Source organism: Colletotrichum godetiae (genome assembly GCF_030913485.1).
Source record: "Colletotrichum godetiae strain CBS 193.32 chromosome Unknown BDP55scaffold_20, whole genome shotgun sequence".
NCBI lineage: Eukaryota > Fungi > Ascomycota > Sordariomycetes > Glomerellales > Glomerellaceae > Colletotrichum > Colletotrichum godetiae.
Genome location: NW_026851268.1, coordinates 342115 through 361984, shown reverse-complemented (window position 1 = coordinate 361984; position 19870 = coordinate 342115). Strand labels below are relative to the sequence as shown.

The 19870-nt window shown below is 53.2% G+C and overlaps 6 protein-coding genes and 1 non-coding gene across 7 annotated transcripts; 3 read left to right on the top strand and 4 right to left on the bottom strand.

The window, feature by feature from the left end:
• Nucleotides 1-45: 45 nt before the first annotated feature.
• BDP55DRAFT_582258 (RanGTP-binding protein) lies at nt 46-2611 on the bottom strand. The gene is made up of 3 exons (XM_060570834.1): nt 1932-2611; nt 1845-1879; nt 46-1786 (listed from the first exon to the last, which is right to left on the bottom strand). Exons 1-3 carry the CDS (start codon nt 2109-2111, stop codon nt 91-93), a joined length of 1911 nt encoding a protein of 636 aa, XP_060429723.1. The 5' UTR covers nt 2112-2611; the 3' UTR covers nt 46-90.
• Nucleotides 2612-3118: 507 nt separating this feature from the next.
• On the top strand, nt 3119-5428 carry BDP55DRAFT_631909 (P-loop containing nucleoside triphosphate hydrolase protein; the record flags this gene model as incomplete). The annotated part of the gene is made up of 3 exons (XM_060572344.1): nt 3119-3497; nt 3564-5308; nt 5372-5428. The coding sequence occupies 3 exons, from the start codon at nt 3119-3121 to the stop codon at nt 5426-5428; spliced, it is 2181 nt and encodes a 726-aa protein (XP_060429722.1).
• Nucleotides 5429-10206: 4778 nt separating this feature from the next.
• BDP55DRAFT_148140 (phosphoenolpyruvate carboxykinase) lies at nt 10207-13358 on the top strand. The gene is made up of 5 exons (XM_060565595.1): nt 10207-10487; nt 10690-10738; nt 10825-11067; nt 11176-11209; nt 11971-13358. The coding sequence occupies exons 1-5, from the start codon at nt 10382-10384 to the stop codon at nt 13312-13314; spliced, it is 1776 nt and encodes a 591-aa protein (XP_060429721.1). The 5' UTR covers nt 10207-10381; the 3' UTR covers nt 13315-13358.
• A 594-nt stretch (nt 13359-13952) lies between these two features.
• Nucleotides 13953-14915, bottom strand: BDP55DRAFT_631907 (uncharacterized protein; the record flags this gene model as incomplete). Its single annotated transcript, XM_060572343.1, has 2 exons — nt 13953-14778; nt 14863-14915. 2 exons carry the CDS (start codon nt 14913-14915, stop codon nt 13953-13955), a joined length of 879 nt encoding a protein of 292 aa, XP_060429720.1.
• Nucleotides 14916-15566: 651 nt separating this feature from the next.
• Nucleotides 15567-17829, top strand: BDP55DRAFT_663528 (cytochrome P450). Its single transcript, XM_060574896.1, has 4 exons — nt 15567-16107; nt 16182-16426; nt 16483-16709; nt 16778-17829. The coding sequence occupies exons 1-4, from the start codon at nt 16001-16003 to the stop codon at nt 17723-17725; spliced, it is 1527 nt and encodes a 508-aa protein (XP_060429719.1). The 5' UTR covers nt 15567-16000; the 3' UTR covers nt 17726-17829.
• A 138-nt stretch (nt 17830-17967) lies between these two features.
• BDP55DRAFT_t166 lies at nt 17968-18039 on the bottom strand. The gene has a single exon. It is a non-coding gene; the product is annotated as a tRNA-Met (tRNA).
• A 271-nt stretch (nt 18040-18310) lies between these two features.
• BDP55DRAFT_663525 (JmjC domain-containing protein) lies at nt 18311-19634 on the bottom strand. Its single transcript, XM_060574895.1, has 2 exons — nt 19607-19634; nt 18311-19515 (listed from the first exon to the last, which is right to left on the bottom strand). The coding sequence occupies exon 2, from the start codon at nt 19454-19456 to the stop codon at nt 18416-18418; it is 1041 nt and encodes a 346-aa protein (XP_060429718.1). The 5' UTR covers nt 19457-19515; nt 19607-19634; the 3' UTR covers nt 18311-18415.
• Nucleotides 19635-19870: the final 236 nt, after the last annotated feature.

Genomic DNA, 19870 nt, shown 5'->3' with positions numbered 1-19870 from the left:
AGAAGTCACCACAGTGTGTTGTTATAAGCTAAGGTATACCTTAGAAGGCCAACAAACAATTGTGTTTCTTCTTCTAATTTCGAAGCATTTCTAATGTCTAGATGGGGTATCAGTGTATGGGTCAAAGCCAACACGCTTTTTCGTCTCCGTTCGAGCCCTCAAACGCTCTTCTCCGGTGAGTCCTGTCGTCGATGATTCCTCCAAGAAGAAGTTCAGAATATGGTCGTGCATCGTAAGATGCGGCGCCTGCTGGAATTCTTGCAAACTCGTCAGTCGAATCAGCATCTCCATGAGAGACAGAGAAGTGACGACAGCATAAAATGGAGACCTCGCCGCAAAGGAATCCGAATTGCCCAGCGAATGCTTTGCCAACTGTTGTGAGAAGGGCTGTGTCGGCGCAGGTGATCCCACGCTTCTGTTGAATGGGGATGACTGCACAGATAGATTCTGTATCTGTGCCATGAGTCTCGAGTCCAGCGAAGTGCGATTTCGTAGGGCTGGTCTTGGAGACCCTCTTGCCGAAGTAGGCGTTGCCAACCTCGGTAAGCTAGGTAGCTCCTCAACAACATCTTCGTCCTCGGTATCGCTGCTATCCGATTCGTCGTCTTCGAAAACCTCCAGGGCCATCCATTCTGGATCCAAGTGGCTCGGAAAGCTTCTGCGAGGGTGGGGAACGTGAGGCTCAGGCTGTTCTTGAGGCGTATCCAGTGCTGCACTCTCTTCTCGAAGCTGTCTATCGATATCATCCTGCTCATCCACGTCTTCTGATTCGCTACCAGCCTTAAAGGCTGTCGGTGAGTCTGGCTCATCCTGGAAAGACATCATTTCCTCCTGAGTCTTCAGAGGTGGCTTGGCGAGAACGTCCCGCTTCAGCAGCAAGACAGGATTATTGTCGCCGTCGTCACTGCCAATGTTGAGAATTCGGCCAGTATCGGCGTAGAAAATCCTGGATATCTGATAAATCGGGATAGACTCGCGAATTCCAGCCTGCAAGATGTCGTCATATGGAGCAGAGTCTGTGTCCAGGTCGTCATGAGCTCGCCCATCATCTAGGTCCTCAATGACTTCCAAGTGGTAGGCATACTCGTTGCACTGGCCGATGCCGAAAGGACTTGAACCATAGAATCTTGATTCGTCAAAGTTTGGATCATTGGGCGTTTTCGGGCGAAAGCCTTCTTCAGAGTCGAAAACATGATCCATAGGTGTCCGACATAGTCGTACCCTGGCTTTGTGCATAACCTCTTGCCACAACGGTTTGCGGTCTTCCTCCCCAATACCGTAAGGTTGCGCGTTTTCGCTGACAGAGCCTTTACGAGGTGTTTGCGGGTTTCCAGCATGCTTGCTTCCCTCGGAAGCCTTTGAGGAGTGACCAAGGAACAGCATATAAATTGACAGTGTGAAGATGGGTCCGATTTGCACCGGGCGAGTAGGATCGACGGCGAATTGACTATCGCCATAGGTGAGGAAGGTTCCTGCTTGCGAGAACCTCGAAGGCGATATATGAGGGGACATGGCAGAATTGAGACTCTCTCCTGATGCTGATATGGCCATATGCAAGAGGGGGATATCATTATCCAGTTGGGCCAAAAGATCTTTCATGTCCTTGATGATTGCTTTCAGTTCTTCGAATTGCCTCTCAGAGTCGACACTTTGTCGTGAAGACCCCCGTGATGCTTCTCCAGCTTGAGCTGCTTGTTCTACCCGACGACCTAGGGCCACTATGTCTCGACGAAGACTCTTAGCCAGGGGAAGGGCTGATTCCAAGAAGGCGTTGCCTCTGCCTGATCTGAGAGGTTGTCAGCAAATAAGGATTACTTCTCGTTGAGATATCAATGGTCACGTACTTGAACTCAATGAGATCGATTGCAGGAGAGACGATCTGTCAGCCGGGTCAGCATGTATGAATATGTTACTGAGAAGGTTGTTCTTACCTTGATTTTGCTATCCAGTCTCTTCTGGAGCTTCTTGATATCTGAGCGAACATTTCGATCGTCAACAGTCTTCATGAGGCGAGAACACTGGGAGAAGGCATAGGTTGAGGTCAAGGCAATGCCTGACCTGATGGCCATGTTCATTGCCTGGGCTCCCAGCTTCGCAAGTAAGGCGTCCATGATTGTTCAGGTCCCATGCTGGTATGGAGAAGGACAGATCTTGAGTTGGGTCTCCAGCCAGCAAGATGAGTTGGTTTGTAGACTGCAATACGAAGGTGAGAACAAAGAAAATAATCCCTGCAGGTGGTGATGAATGAATCGACCGGGATACCTGAGGCAGGTTGCCATAGGTGAATCTCAAAAGTAAAGGAATCGCATCTCAAAGCCTGAGCAGTCCATGGAGGGCCTGCAAGGACGGTAAGGTAGCTACACCCACTGACCGCTGTACCTTGCCCGCCTGGGCTGCATTGGGTAGAAGGGATCCGTAACACAGTGCGAAATTCATCACCAGCCCCGCGCATCTCACGTGCCCAGGCGAGGGGCAGAACAGATTTTAGCAGCGCAAATTACCCCTCATTGGCTACGTACCTTTGAGCAGCTGCCGTATGAGGACAGTGCGGTGTTGAGCCAAAGTCGAGGCAGGAACCCCGCCAAGTGGTGGGGCCAGCACTTCAAAACGTTCGTCAGGTCTCTACGCTAGCAGACACAGAGCCGCTGCGTTATATCATTGAAAAAATTGAGAGGGCCGGGAAAAGCTTCTAGAAATCTGACCTGAATTCTACCAGAGGCAGAACAGCAATATTTCCTTGGAATTTCTTCAAGTCAGTCAGGCGGCAGTCATCAACCTACAAAGTGAGTCATTCCAGCCCAACTCCAAGTCACATTTTCTGCCCATAGATTACATTGTTACTCATCTTTCGCCTCCCTCCTTGTGTCACTCCTGTTACTGGCCTGCTGGCGCCACAGAGGTTGCCGTTCACGTCTGAGGTGCAGGAAAAATAAACCCTCCAGCCCCTCTTTAAATCTTTCTCGGAGCGCATCTCGTTAACGACCCATCCCACTTCTAGCTCACCTCTGACCGCATTCTTCCCCCCTCCCCCCGATTCCGCTTCCCGATCGTGCAAACGACACGACACCTCACCTTCTCGACAATCCATCCATCTGCCGCCCCGCTGCAGTCCATCACAATGTCGAACCTCAACTCGTGGGAAGACGACCCATCCGCCCAGGACGACAACTTGTCGCGCCAGGCCCAGCAGCAGCTCAACCTCAACCAGCAGAACCCTCAAGCCGGCGCCTTCCGTCCAGGCGGCTCTTCCTTCACCCCTGGAGCCTCCTCTTTCACCCCCGGAGCCCAGGCTTTCCAGCCTAACCAACAATACGGCGGCTACGCTCAGCAGTACCAGCAATACTATGGCCAAGGCTACGGTGGTCCCGGCGCTGCTGGTGGTGCAGGTGGCTTCCCCCAGTATGGCGGCCAGCAAGGATACAACCAATATGGCCAGGGTAACTATGGCGGCGGTTACCCCCAGCAGGGCTACCAGCAGCAGCAGCAGCAAGCCTACGGTATGTTTGAGACATCGACAAGTCATCTTGTCTCCCATGACAGTTCCCTAACACAAAAACTTCCAGGTCAAGGCTACCCCCAATATGGCCAGCAACAGCAACAGCAGCCCCAGGCTGCGGCACCTACCATCGCTAAGCGTCCGACTGACGCCCCGGCCTCTGGCTCCAACGCGCCTGCTCCCGCAGCCGCGCCCCAGCCCGAAGTGAAGAGTGAAGGAGGTGCCAAGGTCTTGAGCATCGGCGGTGACGCACCCAAGCCCAAGGCCAAGGTCCTCTCCATCGGCGGCACTGTCCCCCCCAAGGAGGAGAAGAAGAAGGAGGAGGCTCCCAAGGAGGCCTCATCTGCGGCCGCAGTCGAGGCCGGGGCCAAGGCAACCGCTTCCAAGGCGATCGAGAAGACGGGTGCTTCCACCACTAAGTCTGGCAAGACCTCTCCTGCTCCTTCCTCAGGCCGTTCCAGCCCCTCTGGACCGGAGAAGAAGGTCGTGAGAGATGTTGACGCCGTCCAGAAGGAACAGACGGCCGATGTCGACGAGGCGACTCTGAAGGAGATTTACGGAAAGGAGCACGTCAACATCATCTTCATCGGTCACGTCGATGCTGGAAAGTCTACCTTGGGTGGCTCTATCCTCTACAACACTGGCATGGTCGATGAGCGGACAATGGAGAAGTACAAGAAGGAGGCCAGGGATATCGGCAACCCATCTTGGTACCTTTCATGGGTCATGGATCTGAACAAGGAGGAGCGATCACAGGGCAAGACCATTGAGGTCGGAAGAGGTTACTTCGAGACGGACGTACGACGATACAGCATCCTCGACGCCCCCGGTCACAAGACGTACGTCCCCAACATGATTGGTGGTGCCTCGCAGGCGGATGTCGGTATTCTGGTCATCTCAGCCCGTAGAGGAGAGTACGAGACCGGTTTCGAGCGTGGCGGCCAGACCCGTGAGCACGCTATGCTTGCCAAGACCCAGGGCGTCAACAAGCTGATTGTTGCTATCAACAAGATGGACGACGCCACCGTTGAGTGGTCCCACGAGCGTTACCAGGAGTGCACGACCAAGCTGTCTCAGTTCTTGAAGGGCACCGGCTACAACCTGAAGACGGACGTCCATTTCATTCCCGTCGCCGCCCAGCAATCCATCAACATCAAGGAGAGAATCGCCAAGGGCATCGCTGACTGGTACGACGGTCCTTCATTGCTTGAGTACCTCGACGGCATGAAGGCTCTGGAGCGCAAGGTCAACGCTCCATTCATGATGGCCGTTGCCGGCAAGTACCGTGATCTTGGAACCATGATTGAGGGCAAGATCGAGGCTGGTGTCATCAAGAAGGGCATGTCGCTCGTCATGATGCCTAACAAGCAGAACATCGATGTGTCTGCTGTGTACGGCGAGACCGAGGAGGAAGTGCAGGTTGCGCAGTGCGGTGACCAGGTCCGCATCCGCCTCAGGGGCATTGAGGAAGAAGACATCATGCCAGGATTCGTCCTGTGCTCGCCCAAGCGCTTGGTGCACAACGTCCAGACTTTCGAGGCTCAGATCCGCATTCTGGAGCTCAAGAGCATTTTGTCGGCAGGCTTCAACTGTGTGCTGCACGTCCACGCCGCCATTGAAGAGGTGACTTTCGCCGCGCTGCTGCACAAGCTCCAAAAGGGCACCGGCCGCAAGAGCAAGCTGCCTCCTTCGCACGCGAAGAAGGGCGACAGCATCATCGCTCGTCTGCAAGTCATTGGCGGTGCCGGATCCGTGTGCATTGAGAAGTTCGAGGACTATCCGCAGATGGGTCGCTTCACCCTCAGAGACCAGGTTCGTTGCGCCTCGATTCCAATATTTTTTCGGCTTACCTGATAACTAACACATGGGGAATAGGGACAAACCATTGCTATTGGCAAGATTACGAAGCTGATTACGGATGAGACATCCTAAGTTGATACCAGATGACACGAAACCCACGGCTGACTTCAGGCGGAGGAAGGGAGCTGAGCGCTTCCTTGGATATGGCAGGCGTAAGGAACGTTCGCAGGAACATGATGAACTTGTTCCTGGGCCATGACCACTATGCATAGAGAGCAGCGCGGAAATGTGGTAAAAGGAGAATAACGCGACGTCATGGGAAAAAGGGGGCGGCCAATGCCGTTGATACGAACCGGGCCGCGAAAGGCTCGGGTATGATAGACCCCGTACGTGGCATTTTCGGAACAAAGAGGATTGGGGAGGGTAAGGGACGGGGGGGAGAAGGGTTCTAAAACTCAAAATCAATCTCAAACCTTGTCAAACAAGCGCATGACGATGGCTTCACGTTTTGACCCTGTGTATGTGATGTGTACGGAGGGGGCGACTGGCTACCTATGTGCCGCTGCGTGAATCAGGATTGACGGAATCCGAGGTGACTGCATGGAACTCTTTGGACTTCCGATAGATTCCGATGATAAGGGCAATCCTCGGGTGGCAGCGGACAAAAAGTCGAGGAGTGATAAGATATGGTCCACCCCGCCCCCGCGGTATCGGCAGCTCCGAGTTATTCTCGTGCTTGGAGGGGGGAGGATCTCTGGGCCCAGAGCCCCCAAAGGCCTCCCCGACTTTAGAGGACATGGGTATTTGGGCAGAAAAAAGAACAAGTTGGCGTGTTGTGGAGCCGAGATATGACGGACCACGGCAATCTTCTGTGGGGACGTAGCGGAGCCGAAGGGGGGGGGGATCCGGCCTAACGGAGGCGTGCCAGTTGTAACTGACTGACTTTATTGACGACGCGATGGGCAGCGCTGTCAGGGTGTGTAATGCGTTTGTTCCGAACCGTCAAGTCACGTTGGAGGCTGGCGGGGAACGACATCGTGGGGTTGGGTGGGAAGAGCCTGAGAGATGGGAGTTCGCGAAGTGGCTAGGCCAGTCCACGGAGACAAGTCTGGAGTCTGGAGATGCTGCAATCTCATTTCTTCTCTTTTGGTCCTTCCTCCTCATTACCCCAGAGAATTTCGAAAACGTGCAAGTTCCGAGTGACCACTTACCCCATGCTTGGAATGTACGCTGTACGGGCTGGAAGGCTTGGCCTGGGCAAGGTGAGTCGGTGACTCCTTTTCCTGTCCGTCACATGGCTCTGGGGGAACGAGGCTAGGTACGTAATAGTAGCGACCCGTCAAAGCGAGTTGAACAAAGTATTGAGTATTTCTCGTAAAAGACACCCCCCCCCTCCCTAGGTTTGGGTTAGTCACCTAGGTACTAGGCATGCTCAGGCACAGGAATTTACACAAAATATGACGGAACGGCCATGGGATCAATATTCAGCCCCAGTGGCTCCTGGAGTCCTTTTGCTTGACCGCACCCCCTGCATTGAGTTGTGTTATAGCCCTGAGGGAACAGCAACAAACTGCACACGAGACGACAGTCGCACACTAGGTAATGTCCTTTTCTCCCAATCTATCGCCTCTGTTTAGTTGAAAACTCGGGCCAATATGATACAACCAAGAAACCTGGTAAAGACAGAGGAAAAAGCTGGGAATTCCGAAGCAAAGAGTCGGGAGAAGTCGGAATGCAAAGGTGAAGGTCAGCCTTTGTGCTTCCAGGGTATCTTTCATTGGTCAAGGCACGTGGGGCGCGGGGTAGTCTGCGCTAACATAGGTATCTAGGTACCTTGTAGCCGGACGGATAGACAATGGAAGGTGGAGCTTGCTCGGCTATGTGGAGGGGCAATTTAGAGGGAGGGCCCCGGAGGGGGGGAGGTTTTGAAGCGGGGCCCAGGCGGCTCTCGATGTGAGGTAGCAGCAAACCTGAACGTCATCTTTTGGTCAGATTTCGGGGCTCATCCCGTTCCAAAACCTAATGGGTTGAAATTGTGCATACGAGTAGGCACATGGCAGATTCAGAGCCCATGTTTCTAATGCTTTTTTCCCCTTGCACATATACAGATACCGTAACTCGTTCCCGTGAAAGCCCGATCGAGAGACTACGGAAGACCAGGGGGGGGTGGCCATGTTATGAAAATGGAGACCAAGGCAACTTTACCGGTAAGTGTTTCCGTTGCTCGCATTGCATTGCCGCGACGCGTTGGCGGGGTTCTGGCTTAACAAGACACACGCGCGCACGCACGCGCACACATTAGTCCCAACTTCTTGATATCGGAACTCGAAAAAAGTTGTTGGGGGTTCCTAATTATTATCGTGAACGTTGTTTCAGCTTTCTTTGCATTGGAAAAGAAGAGACAGCTGAACGGCACCTACGTGCCGATTTAGACAACAGCTGGAAACCTGACAGAAGGCAATTCAAAACTGATGGCGAGTATCAGAAATGGCAGACGACGGGAAAGAGAAAAAAGTGACTACGGAAGTGCCGTGGAGGGTTCAAAGACTACGGGACTGCCTCAAAGTGGGGACGAAACATGTAACGGGGAGGAGGGACGAAGAAAGCGTTAGAAACCAAGATGTATTTCGTATAGACTTTCCGTGCGAGCGGTTTCTTCTGTGTACCTAGCTCTTGCTTAGATTTGTGGAAAGATTCGGAGCCGCAACTCGCGTAGTTCCATTGAGATTTCCCAGAAACCTCAACCCGCAGGGTAACATGTTGATAGGGCCGCGCAGTAGGCAGCGTGGCAGTTTAAAAAGATCAGACCAAAAAAAAAAAAAAAAAAAAAAGAGAAGAGAAACTGGTCTAATTGTTCCCGATCCCATGTTAAACCGACCTGTCTTGAAGGCTTGGCTGCGTGTGTGCTTTTCTTGTCCCCCCTGTTGCTGGGCTCGCTGGGCTGAGCGGGAGACGGGGTGAAGGGCGGGCTGAGGCTGGAGGGTACCTACTGTACATAGGTACGAAGAGGGGGAGCGGGGGTTGCACACCTTACAACAGTAGTGTGTAGATGCGGCAAGGCACCGCGGTAATCGAACGCAGGTGTGAATCTATACAGAAAGGGAGATAGATACCTTGCTCCAGCATGTGCAAAACTGGTCGGTCTCTGACAACAGAGAAGGTAGGTGTATACGTACCGATTTGGGACGGACGGGGGGGCCAGGTACGGCACGGAACGGGTGACTTGATTCGTATGCATTTTTGCTACTGTGAGTCTGTGGTTCAGGAAACCCCGTTTCGTGTTCTATTGGCACATTAATTCGAGGTCGCTTTCTACCCGAGTTAGAGCGTTCATTCCAAGGCTGAGTTCGATGCCGAGTCAGAAAGCCGAAGTTTTGGGGCTTCCTTGCGCAAAACTCGTAGACATAATTTCGGCATTGCACGCGGCTTTGTCCGGGTTGATGACCTAAGGTGCCGGCAAGGAGGCGGCTCCCCGAATGTCCCCCCAGCAAAAGATTTGAATAATTATCCGGGTGAGCGGCGGGTAGGATAATTGATCTTCATGATCCGGCCTTCCTTTTGGCGCCGAAATGTAACGGGGTTCCCCTCCACGTTCTGATATCTGCTTTGCGCCCAATCATATCAGGGGAGTATCGTATTTTCCTGTTTAATGATGTAGCCTATCACCAATGGAGTTATTCTTCGGCCTGCCGTTTCCTGAGAAGTTGACATTGAGAGGCAAGGTAGGTAGCGGCAAGCGTGATCTGTCCCGGAGGCCGCCCGAACTCTTTCGTCTGTTGACAGATGTACCTCCATGTACCTTTTTTGCTAAACCGCATTACAGAAGACCTGCAGCCAATGACGAAGCGTCAACTGTAAATGGAGTCCTGCAGAAGACGGGCAGAAATGCAAGAGACGACCCCTTTGAATCTCTCTCTCTATGGTGAATTGGCATGCCCAACTTACGTACTTGGAAGGTGGACGGCTTCAAAGATGAGGTAAGTTAGCCAGGATTCGGGAGGACCAGGCCGACGCAACGGAGACAGACGGAGGAAGCCCGCAGATTGTGGGGATGCGCGAGCAGGGGGGGGAGGTTGGAGGGGTGTATTCTTTACCTTGGTTAGTGCAGAAGAAGGTACCTCCAAGGCTCCAAAATTCAAACCCAAGATCAAGGTGGGATTTGTGGATTGCAGGATTGTGCATCATGATAGACGCTGTCTTAGAGAACATGGTGAAATTCGTTCCCACGTTCCTTCACTTTGCCTTGCCGCAACCACTTGCAGCTGTCCATTTCCACTTTCGTGGCAGCGCTTTTCTTCCCTATCCTCCCGTTGGCTCCCCCCTAGCCCCGCGATAACATGGCCCGAAGGAAAACGACGGACAAGGTCGGGCCCTCGTTATCTTGGGACGATGAGGCAATCCGATATGCCCTCGCACTCTTCAACTTGCTGCTGCTGCAGCTGCATGTATCTTTTCTTCATTTTGTCTTTTTCCTTGCACCGCCCACACATCCCCTGGGCATACACCCCTCCCCTCTTTCCTCCACACATCTCTCCCGTACCCAGTGTATTGCACTACACGCCTCTATTCCAACCTAGGAAGCACCATGCAAAGATACAAAGTGACAAAGGCTCGAGACAAGACTCTCTCCCGAGAGTCTTCCCCAAGTCTCCCCGATTCTATCCCTATTCCTCCTCTATCCCGAACCCGCACAGGGATCTACGCCCCTCCGCCGAACCCGAGATAATATCGTGAAGCTCACAGCAACGGCAATTCGTCCAGTTACATCGGCGTCTTCACCCCCGCGACTCCACACGCCGCGCCCGTTCTTATAAGTCCAAGACCCCATTCTGGCCCTTTTTCCTATCCTCGGCCCAGCTTCAGACCCAAGCCACTCAAAGCAGCCTTGTCTACGCTTGTACCTATTCACCATCCATCTTTCACTCCATCCACCCCGGGCAATTTATTCCAGAAGTGTGGATACGATTCCTTTGCGATCCCTGAAAGCGGACGAGAACCACAAGCCGCCCTCCCAAGCCTTGACCCAAACCATCTTCACCCGATCTCAAAGACCATCCCGTCCAACGGACTCAATTCTTTATAACCATGTCGGATCCCGTCCAGAGAACTGCCTCTCCTTACACCGATCCCAAAGTAAAAGGCCCAAAGTCTCAGATTCTCGCAGAAGGAACCCAGGCAGATTTACGCAAGAGTACGTCCACACTACTACCTACACCTATCTCCGTTATATCGTCATCTCCCCCCTTATACACCCCCATTCTCTCTCCGAGATTTCCCACAACAACACAAACTCAGTTTTTGATCTCATCCTTAACAACACATGTCACCTCACCCAAAAACATTATCATTCAAATCTACCAATCGACAAATTGTAGCTAACATGGCGCCCTCAGTGATCGCTAGCAACGTTAACAAGACTCCTCTCCACCCTGGTGGTGTCGCGTAAGTTCACTGCTGTTTCTTGGCCCAACAAGCCCAGTACCTGGACGCGGTTCGCAAGAAACAGCTGGCTAACTCAATACTTGCAGTCCTCATCAGGAGCACACTGAGCTTGAGGAGGAGCTCCACGAGACCGCACACATTGACTACGACCGTGTCGCGATTATCCCCAACCCTTCGGTCCCCGCCCTCTACGAAGATGCCCTTGTCTACGAGACCGGTTCCGCCATCACATCAAGTGGTGCTCTGACTGCCTACTCTGGAAAGAAGACCGGCCGTTCGCCTTTGGACAAGCGAATTGTCGAGGAGGACAGCTCCAAGAACGACATCTGGTAAGCTCTTTTCCCCCTCAAAATCCAGAATAGTCGATGCGCGCAGCTATAGAACGGCTGGCGCTGACCATTGAATGCGTAATTATTTGCTAACACGATATTCTTCAGGTGGGGTCCCGTTAACAAGCCTATGTCACCCGAGGTAAGAGAAACCGCACCCCAGATCGAGTCATGGTGCTGTGGGCACGCTTCCCTTTGGTCCTTTGTTTGTGTGGCTCGTCATCGGTTGGATATTCGCATTTGCCCAAGACACACATTCAGCCATGGCAACTGCGCTTGTACCCAAACAGTGCCGTCTGTCACGCGATCATTCGGAGACAGCAAAAAAGTCACTTCAGAACATGTCTGGGCTTTTTTCTGCTGCAGACTCGAGAGTCGTATCCTGAGTCAGTAGCGAAACGAACTCAGGCACCGTCGAAGACTCTTTGCTGTCAATGAATGCGTCATGTTTCAGCTCGGCACTGGTACACCTGCGCGCAGCAAAAGTCCACTTACGCTGGTCCTTTCTGCACAAACCCGAGGAATTGATGCACGCGCATCGCATCGGTTCATGCCGGAGGGAACTCATCGAGATGTCCTACATCCAATGTTTTTCCCCCGGTGTTCCCCGCCAGGTTCCTCGGAGCAGTTTGCGACTGGGGGAGTGTCGTCATCAAGATTGCAACCCCTCCTCGTTCCCCCTTGGGTAACTGCGCATGAGAAAAGCAGGCAGTTGCCGGCCCCGCACTTCCAATGCAAGCCGCGCTAAACCACCTTTGCTCGTGTACCCACTTCTGTCACCCGCCCTCTTCTTCCACACCCCGCGTACCGACTTCCTTGTTCCTGCTTTTCCCGGTTCTGGACCCACACCAGCGCCCGGGCCAACCTCTCTTTGAGCATTTCGCTGACATGTGAGATTTCTAGGTCTGGAAGATCAACCGCGAGCGTGCTATCGACTACCTCAACACCAGGAACCGCATCTACGTTGTTGACGGTTACGCCGGCTGGGATGAGAAGTACCGTATTCGCGTCCGTGTCATCTGCGCCCGCGCCTACCATGCTCTGTTCATGAGAAACATGCTCATCCGCCCTCCTCGCGAGGAGCTGGAGCACTTCCACCCCGATTACACCATCTACAATGCCGGCTCTTTCCCCGCCAACAGATACACCGAGGGTATGACCTCCGGCACTTCAGTCGCCATTAACTTCGCCGAGAAGGAGATGGTCATCCTCGGTACCGAGTACGCTGGCGAGATGAAGAAGGGCGTTTTCACTGTCCTCTTCTACGAGATGCCTATCAAGCACAACGTCCTCACTCTGCACTCATCTGCCAACGAGGGCAAGAACGGCGATGTCACCCTCTTCTTCGGTCTGTCAGGTACCGGCAAGACCACCCTGTCTGCCGACCCCCAGCGCGCCCTGATCGGTGACGACGAGCACTGCTGGAGTGACCGCGGCGTCTTTAACATTGAGGGCGGCTGCTACGCCAAGACCATCGGCCTTTCCGCCGAGAAGGAGCCCGATATTTTCGGCGCCATCCGCTTCGGATCCGTCCTCGAGAACGTTGTCTTCGACCCCGAGACCCGTGCTGTCGACTACGACGACTGCACCTTGACAGAAAACACCCGCTGCGCCTACCCCATCGAGTACATCCAGAACGCCAAGATTCCCTGCATGTCAGAATCTCACCCCACCAACATCATCCTTCTCACCTGCGATGCCCGCGGTGTCCTGCCCCCCATCTCCAAGCTCGACCGCGCCCAGACCATGTTCCACTTCATCTCTGGTTACACCTCCAAGATGGCCGGAACCGAAGACGGTGTCACCGAGCCCCAGGCCACCTTCTCCTCCTGCTTCGCCCAGCCCTTCCTGGCCCTGCACCCCATGCGCTACGCCAAGATGCTTGCCGACAAGATCGAGCACCACAACGCCAATGCCTGGCTCCTCAACACCGGTTGGGTCGGTGCCGGTGCCGCCCAGGGAGGCAAGCGTTGCCCCCTCAAGTACACCCGCGCCATCCTCGACGCCATCCACTCCGGCGAGCTCGCCAAGGTCGAGTACGAGACCTACGATGTCTTCAACCTCCAGGTCCCCAAGACCTGCCCTGGCGTTCCCGACGAGCTCCTCAACCCCAAGGCCGCCTGGACTGCCGGCAACGACAGCTTCAACACCGAGGTCAAGAAGCTCGGTACCCTCTTCAACGAGAACTTCAAGAAGTACGCTAGCGAAGCGACCGAGGAGGTCGTCAAGGCCGGCCCCGTCGTTTAAAGCGCAAGCATGCTCTGAGTTGATTAGCGATCATATTTATGGATTTATGAAGGGCTTTTTTCTTTAATCGGTATATTTATGGGATTGTTCAGGATGTGTCGTCGACATGGTTCCGACACGAACATAATTGTCGCGTGGATTTGGATAACCGCGGCAAGTATTGGGATTTGGGTGTCAAAACAGGAGTGATATCTGTTCTGGGCTTCATTTCATAGAATGAGAATGAGAATAAACATGAAGCACAACAACTGTTCCAAACTTTTAGTGTGAATGTGTCAATCAATGTTTGCTACTAATATGTGTGGTATACCGGCTACAATGCATACGATCAAGCAGTATCTGTTCTCTTCCCACCCCTGTCCGTTGCCGACTGATTCTCGGTTTGCCTCTCTGAGAAAGGCAGTGTGCCACCTGTTGCCTCTATCGTGGATTTCAGTTGTAATTACACCCCTTTCAGGTCAACGTCCGCGCATTGTCAAGTTAATCGTATCTTGCGGGTAAATGGAATCGTAGCAGCTGATCAAAATTAGACAGCAAGTCGCTCTTATTTTCGTTATTCTTGGTTTATCTATTCTCTCCTCTCAGTCTAGATTCTTCTCCTCTTTCTTGTGACCCCCCCCCCCCTCCCCCCTCGAGTTCTACCAGTCTTTAGAAGAAATCTTCTCCGCCACAATCCATCTCACAGATCCAACCGGCGGCATATACACCTCCTTCCCACTCTTAAACTCCCACCCCTCGGTCTGCCCCCCGCACGACTTCATCAGCGCCTCGACCTCATCCGGCGTCCTCGTCCTAAGCGCAGAAATGTACCCGTCAAACACCAACACGAACGGGATGATCGGGATGAGGTAAGTGAAGACCAGCACCGAGAAGCTGCGCAGCCTCCAAGCGTAGAGCGGCGCGAAGATGAAGCACCCGATGCCGAGGATCGCGGGCATCAGGAAGGACAGGAGATCCCGGCCCTGCAGCTCCATGATTGCAAAGCCATCCGACGTCTCGAGGGTGTTTTTGAGGATGGCCTTGGCTAGGGGGTCGTCAAAGTGGTGAAAGGCCAGGTTGAACAGCCGAAACACTTTTTTGCCCTTGGAGGTATACCCCTCCACCAGCTCGCGCGGCGCGTTCGCGGCGTCGACGCTCTTGGGTTCGTAGCCGATGTGCTCGCTGCGCGCGGCGGCGCGCGCCCAGGACTCGGTGTTGGGGTGCAGGTCTGTGAGGACAAAGTCGACGGGGGGTTCTTTTTGGCCGGCGAGGTGGTGGTTTACGTAGCGTTCTATGGCCGGGGTGGGACCGCCGGAGCCGGCGCAGAAGTCGATGAAGGTGTAGGAGGGGAGGCGGGGGCCGAGGGTTTGTTGGAGGATGCGGGCGGCGAGGCGGGCGGGGGATGAAGTTTGGAGGAGGGGGACGCGGTAGACCCAGGCTGCGTGGAGGCCTTCTTGGACGTAGGCGCGGAGGAAGGAGGGAAACCTAGGCGAAGGAAGATTGTATTAGCTTTGAGGATGCAAAAGAGCGAGGTCTAGGGGAGGGGGATTTGGGGAGGTGGGATGTTACCAGGTCTGGTCGTCAATTTCGAAGAGGTGGAATCGGGGTACGAGGGGCGCCATCGTGATGACGTCGAGATGAAAGCTGTTGGTGTTGTGGTGTCCAGGTACTGTGCAGTGGCCGATTGAGCAGTTAATGTAGTTGATTGTTGCTGGCGGTAAGATTCTCGGCGGCCAAGATCACATGTGAAGCATCCGATGTGTAGCCTCTGGCAATCGGCTGGAGGTTAAGTAAGGTAGTTGGCGGCCACGAAGGCTTTATTACACGGGGTGCTTTTCTTGTTGAGACAAACAAGTTCGGAGCAGAATTGGGGCCCCCCTTGTGGCCCTGCCGTTAGCCGGCACGGGGTGGCGGGTGCGGGAGCTATCGCATTCGCTAGTGTTGAGCTCGAGACAGGGAAAGCTCCAGCCCGGGCATGGGTCCGACCCCCCCAGCTCCGCTAGAAACGTGCCCGCCTATCTACTGTGTAGGTACCCAGACCGTGCCTTCACATCAGTTCACCAAGATGGAAGACCTGGGACCGGTCATATAATCCCAAGGACGAGATGACCACGGGCTAGGTCGAATTGACGCATTGTTGATATTGCTGGTCTTGCTACCTTCTCGCTGTATCATGGCGTGTAAGGTGAGTGTGTCTGAGGAAGGAACATCATGATAATGGTGGGGAGCTACCTACCTTATCCTTAAAAGACAACAAGGGCCAAGGGCTTGAAGTTTCAACAGGGGGGGTAAGATATTTAGTGTAATGTGGACTCACTCGGGAGCGGTGCAATGGAACTCTGAGTTCCCCCGTCGGGGGCTTGCAAGCTACCAGTTGCTCTCCTCTCACTGGCCGACGCCGATTAAAGACGTTGAGGCCATTGGACAATTGTGTTGGCTTTCATCTTCGTCATCATATACTTCGTGGTACCATTTTCGTACTCGTTCCTTCTCAACGCCTTCCCTCAGCGCCACCTTCCCTCTTGAGGTTGAAAGTAAGTCGGAACCAAAATTCTCAGGTTCACGTTCCGAAAGGTCAAATGTTCCGGCTGAGTATTCCATTCCGGTAACTTGGACCTCGAAAGTGTAGATGGTTTCTCTGGCACATGTGGTAGTGTGAAAGTCGTCCCACGTTCCCAGGGTGGAAGATCAAAGAAGCTGCCTCGCGATGGGTCTGATCAATACCCCAACAGCCCTCGCAGTGGCCGTCATCTCTTTCCTATTATACGCCATCTTTGGTCAGCCAAAATTGAAGAGGAATGGCGTCCCATTACGGTCAGTCCACCGACTTCCAAGCCTATTGAAGCCATTATACACCACAATTCATTGGATATTGACTTTTCGCCCAGACGACCTCCCAATACACTACCACTCGCTGGCAATGGCATCATTTTCCTCAGAGACCGCCAAAAACTGTTCGAATGGTTCACCAAGTGTGAGCAACTCTACGGCTATGAAACGCTACAAATATCCGTTCCCAGTCTGCCTCCAGGGGTCATCATCAGCGATCCCAAGAACCTAGAATACGTCTTCAAGAACGAGGGCATATTTGCCAAGGGCGAGTTCTTCAAAGGGAGATCTAGGGACTTGTTTGGTTGGTGCCAGGACCGGATCCTGACCGTAAGTGTCACCTAGCTTACGGACCCACAGGGAACGGTATCATCAACGTTGATGGCGAGTTGTGGAAAGTCCAACGAAGGGCTGGCCTCAACTTTCTCAACACTGCGAACCTGAGAGTTTTGACAGACGTAGCGCTGCCGCAGTATCTATCTCAGGGTGTTGCTTTCCTGGAGAGCCAGTCCGGTAATGGCGTTGTGGACTTACAAGCTGTCTTTCACGAGATCACGACCCAACTCATCGGCAAAATGGCTTACAACGTACGTTGGCATCCTTCTACGGTCAATTCTGACCTTCATCTTCCTCTGGTGTTTAACGCATGGCATAGATGGAAATGCACGCAGAAGACACATTCGGCCTGGCTTTCGACCACGCATCTGGCGCAACTGCCGAACGGTTCCAAAATCCACTGTGGCAGCTCACAGAAGTCTTCACCGGCACTCGTCTGAGGAAATCCATCTCAGTTGTCAAGTCCTTTGGACAGAGCATAGTCTCCAGTGCGGTGAGGGACAGACGATCGTCCCTTAAACACGAGTCTCACGTTTCAAAAGACCCGGAAAGCGACAGGCTGGACGACATATCCGGCAGTCTGGTCCAGTCATTGCTCGACTCCATTGGCGACGAGCAGCTCGTCGCCGATGCCGCGCTGAATTACCTCTCCGCAGGCAAGGATACCACGGCGCAGGCTCTTACGTGGACATTCTACCTGCTCATGCAACATCCCGAGGTCGTGGCCAAGATTCGCGAGGAAGTTAACCACATCAGAGAGGATAGCACAGACGGGGACACCCTGGAGAAGGCCATCGCGGAACGGGGTAACCCGAATACGATGCCGTACGTCTTCTCCGTCTTCTACGAAGCGCTACGCATCTTCCCGCCGATCCCGTTCGAGATAAAGCAAGCCGTTCAGGCGACGACGCTACCGGACGGCACCTTTTTGCCCCAGAACTCCGTCATTGTCTGGTGCACCTGGGCGATGAACCGCTCGCGCAGCACATGGGGTCCTGACGTGGACCAGTTCCGGCCGGAGCGATGGCTGGTGGACGGGAAAGTCATCAATAAGAGCACCTCAGAGTTTCCGGTTTTCAACGGCGGACCGAGGATGTGTTTGGGGAAGAAGATGGCTGAGATCATTGCCGTGCAAGTGATTGCGACTGTGGCTGGTCTGTTTGATTGCGTGAGAGTCGATGACTCGACGAGGGTCAGCAAGAGTAGTCTTACGTTGCCGATGAAGGATGGTCTGCCCTGTATTGTACGCCGTAGACCTGATGTCTAAGTCTAATGATGAATTTGTCTTCTTCAAATTCACTATGCAATTCTCTTTAGTGATCATTCTCGACTGCTGAAGGTAACCTGGTTGCTATGAATAGCATTTACGATGTTGCTTCCAACGGGCCACCAACAACGAAGAGGGACTAATCTCGCACATCCACATCGCCAGGTCGAAAAAGAGAATGCAGGAGATCATTCCTAGATACATAAGAGATCGAAACCCAGCATCGAAAATCGCAAAAGAATTAGCACAACCTGGTTTCGATCCAGGGACCTCTGGGTTATGAGCCCAGCGCTCTACCCCTGAGCTATTGTGCTTTGATGTGGGGCTGGTTGATAAGGATAACCGCTCGAGTCAGCTAATATGAACTTTTCCCTATTCTGCGAAGGTCGAGCAAGCGCCCTAGATTCTGATGCTCCTTTGTAAAATCACCGATCAAGTCTCAAACATTGAGTAAAATGAAAACCCTGCGTTTAGTCATGCGAAAGCTTGATAACATCTCTAGGGTCTCCAGGTCTATCACTTGTTTAGCAATCCCAAGTCGTGGAAGTACGCCTGTACGAAGTATCATAAGTCAGATCATTAGCCACGCAAAAAAATAGTTTTGGGACTGTCTTTGAAAAGGATCAAATACAGAGGAACTAAAGCCTAGAATTGCTGAGTTTTAATACACATTTTTGAGTCTTCTTCTACCTACCTGAACCACCAATTCACAGAGGCATTCAACCTCCCATCATGATGCCCACTCTTGACACTATGCCACCAGCCCTTTGGAATGAAGAGAGCATTTCCCGGACTTAAATGGGCCTCTATAATATCCTCATGACTGTCCAATCCCCAAATAGCTGTGTTCATTGCTACCCTCTCCCGGCCCTCCATCATTTCCGTCGATCTGATGCGACTACTCCCCAACTGCTGAAGCTGGGTCTGTACCTGACGATACAGCCGATCGCCAGATGACGGCTGTAACAAGCGGACTGTTTTACTGCCGACAAGCTGGCAAAATAAGTTAGGGTTCGGATCGCGATGTAACGGAGTATATGTCGGTTCCAACCCGAGCCATACGCTCGAATTATAGACGTCGCCTTTACCGGCTTCCAAGACTATGCGTGGAATGGGTAGGTCTTCCTGGAGTTCTAGAGGCAGATCCGGGAGTTGGGCCTGAGCTATGTACAGCTGCTTGATCTTCTTCTCGTGCAAGCTGTTGAACTCTGCTGCCTTTAGGAGGAGTTGTAGGGGCGCAACGAAGGACGAGAACTTTGGCTCCGAGGCGTTTGGGTTGGATGCTGCGTGAACGATGCCTGCTAACACTGCGCCCATGGGATCCGGGTCAGATGCGAGCCATGCAAGGAACTGAGTTGTGGTGTTCACTACAACTCCAGAATCTTCGGTGGTCTGAGGGCTCATGAATTCGTATGGGAATATATGGTGGGCGAAGCGGTCCAGGTAGGGAGTAAATTTGGCAATTGGTCCCTGATTAGGGGCTGGAGATTGGATGGCCTCGTCTTGCGCGAACCATTTTAAAGACGCCGAGAAGGAGCTCTGATAACCGGGTTTGGAAGACTGTTGAAATAGAAGTGGCTTCCCTGGTGTGAATGACGATTTTCGGAAGTCATCAATGTCGACTGCGTCAAATGGTGACTTGATAGCATCTACCGAGTTCACCGTCGAGAACCCTCGATGAGTTTGGGGTGACCTGAGCGCGCGGCAACACCCCCGGACAAGATGCCTCATGTCTGAGAGTGAGATCGTAACCAAAGGCCAAAAATTTTCAACAGAAAGAAAGACGAACTCTGTATAGCAACACAAGTGGTCAGCAAGCTACCTACCTTGGGTTGGGAAAGAGGAGCAAGTAATTTGACTTGACATCACGTGGCTACGTACCTATAGAAAAGACATCTCGGTGAACAGCAATGGAGCAAGCGAGAGGAAGCGGTCTCACCGAAAGGACCGGCGAAGGGAACAACAGCAGGCCCGCCCACCGAAGGACTAATCGAGCGCGCACAGACCAGCACAGTGATTGGACGTAATCTCAGCGGGCTGGGCTTCGTGAGGCACCGCAGTCCACAGCCCACCCACCACAACTACAGCTTTTGCTGAGAGGCTCCAAATACCGCTTCTCTTCCCTGCCGCCAAAAAAAGGAAGGG

Coding starts and splice junctions, on each gene's coding strand:
- BDP55DRAFT_582258 (XM_060570834.1), bottom strand. CDS start 2,111: ATGGACGCCTTACTTGCGAAGCTGGGAGCCCAGGCAATGAACATGGCC. Junction 1,880..1,931: donor GACTGGATAGCAAAATCAAG/GTAAGAACAACC, acceptor CCCGGCTGACAG/ATCGTCTCTCCTGCAATCGA. Junction 1,787..1,844: donor ATCGATCTCATTGAGTTCAA/GTACGTGACCAT, acceptor ACAACCTCTCAG/ATCAGGCAGAGGCAACGCCT.
- BDP55DRAFT_148140 (XM_060565595.1), top strand. CDS start 10,382: ATGTCGGATCCCGTCCAGAGAACTGCCTCTCCTTACACCGATCCCAAA. Junction 11,068..11,175: donor AGCTCCAAGAACGACATCTG/GTAAGCTCTTTT, acceptor GATATTCTTCAG/GTGGGGTCCCGTTAACAAGC. Junction 11,210..11,970: donor ACAAGCCTATGTCACCCGAG/GTAAGAGAAACC, acceptor TGAGATTTCTAG/GTCTGGAAGATCAACCGCGA.
- BDP55DRAFT_663528 (XM_060574896.1), top strand. CDS start 16,001: ATGGGTCTGATCAATACCCCAACAGCCCTCGCAGTGGCCGTCATCTCT. Junction 16,108..16,181: donor AGGAATGGCGTCCCATTACG/GTCAGTCCACCG, acceptor CTTTTCGCCCAG/ACGACCTCCCAATACACTAC. Junction 16,427..16,482: donor GAGATCTAGGGACTTGTTTG/GTTGGTGCCAGG, acceptor ACGGACCCACAG/GGAACGGTATCATCAACGTT.
- BDP55DRAFT_663525 (XM_060574895.1), bottom strand. CDS start 19,456: ATGAGGCATCTTGTCCGGGGGTGTTGCCGCGCGCTCAGGTCACCCCAA.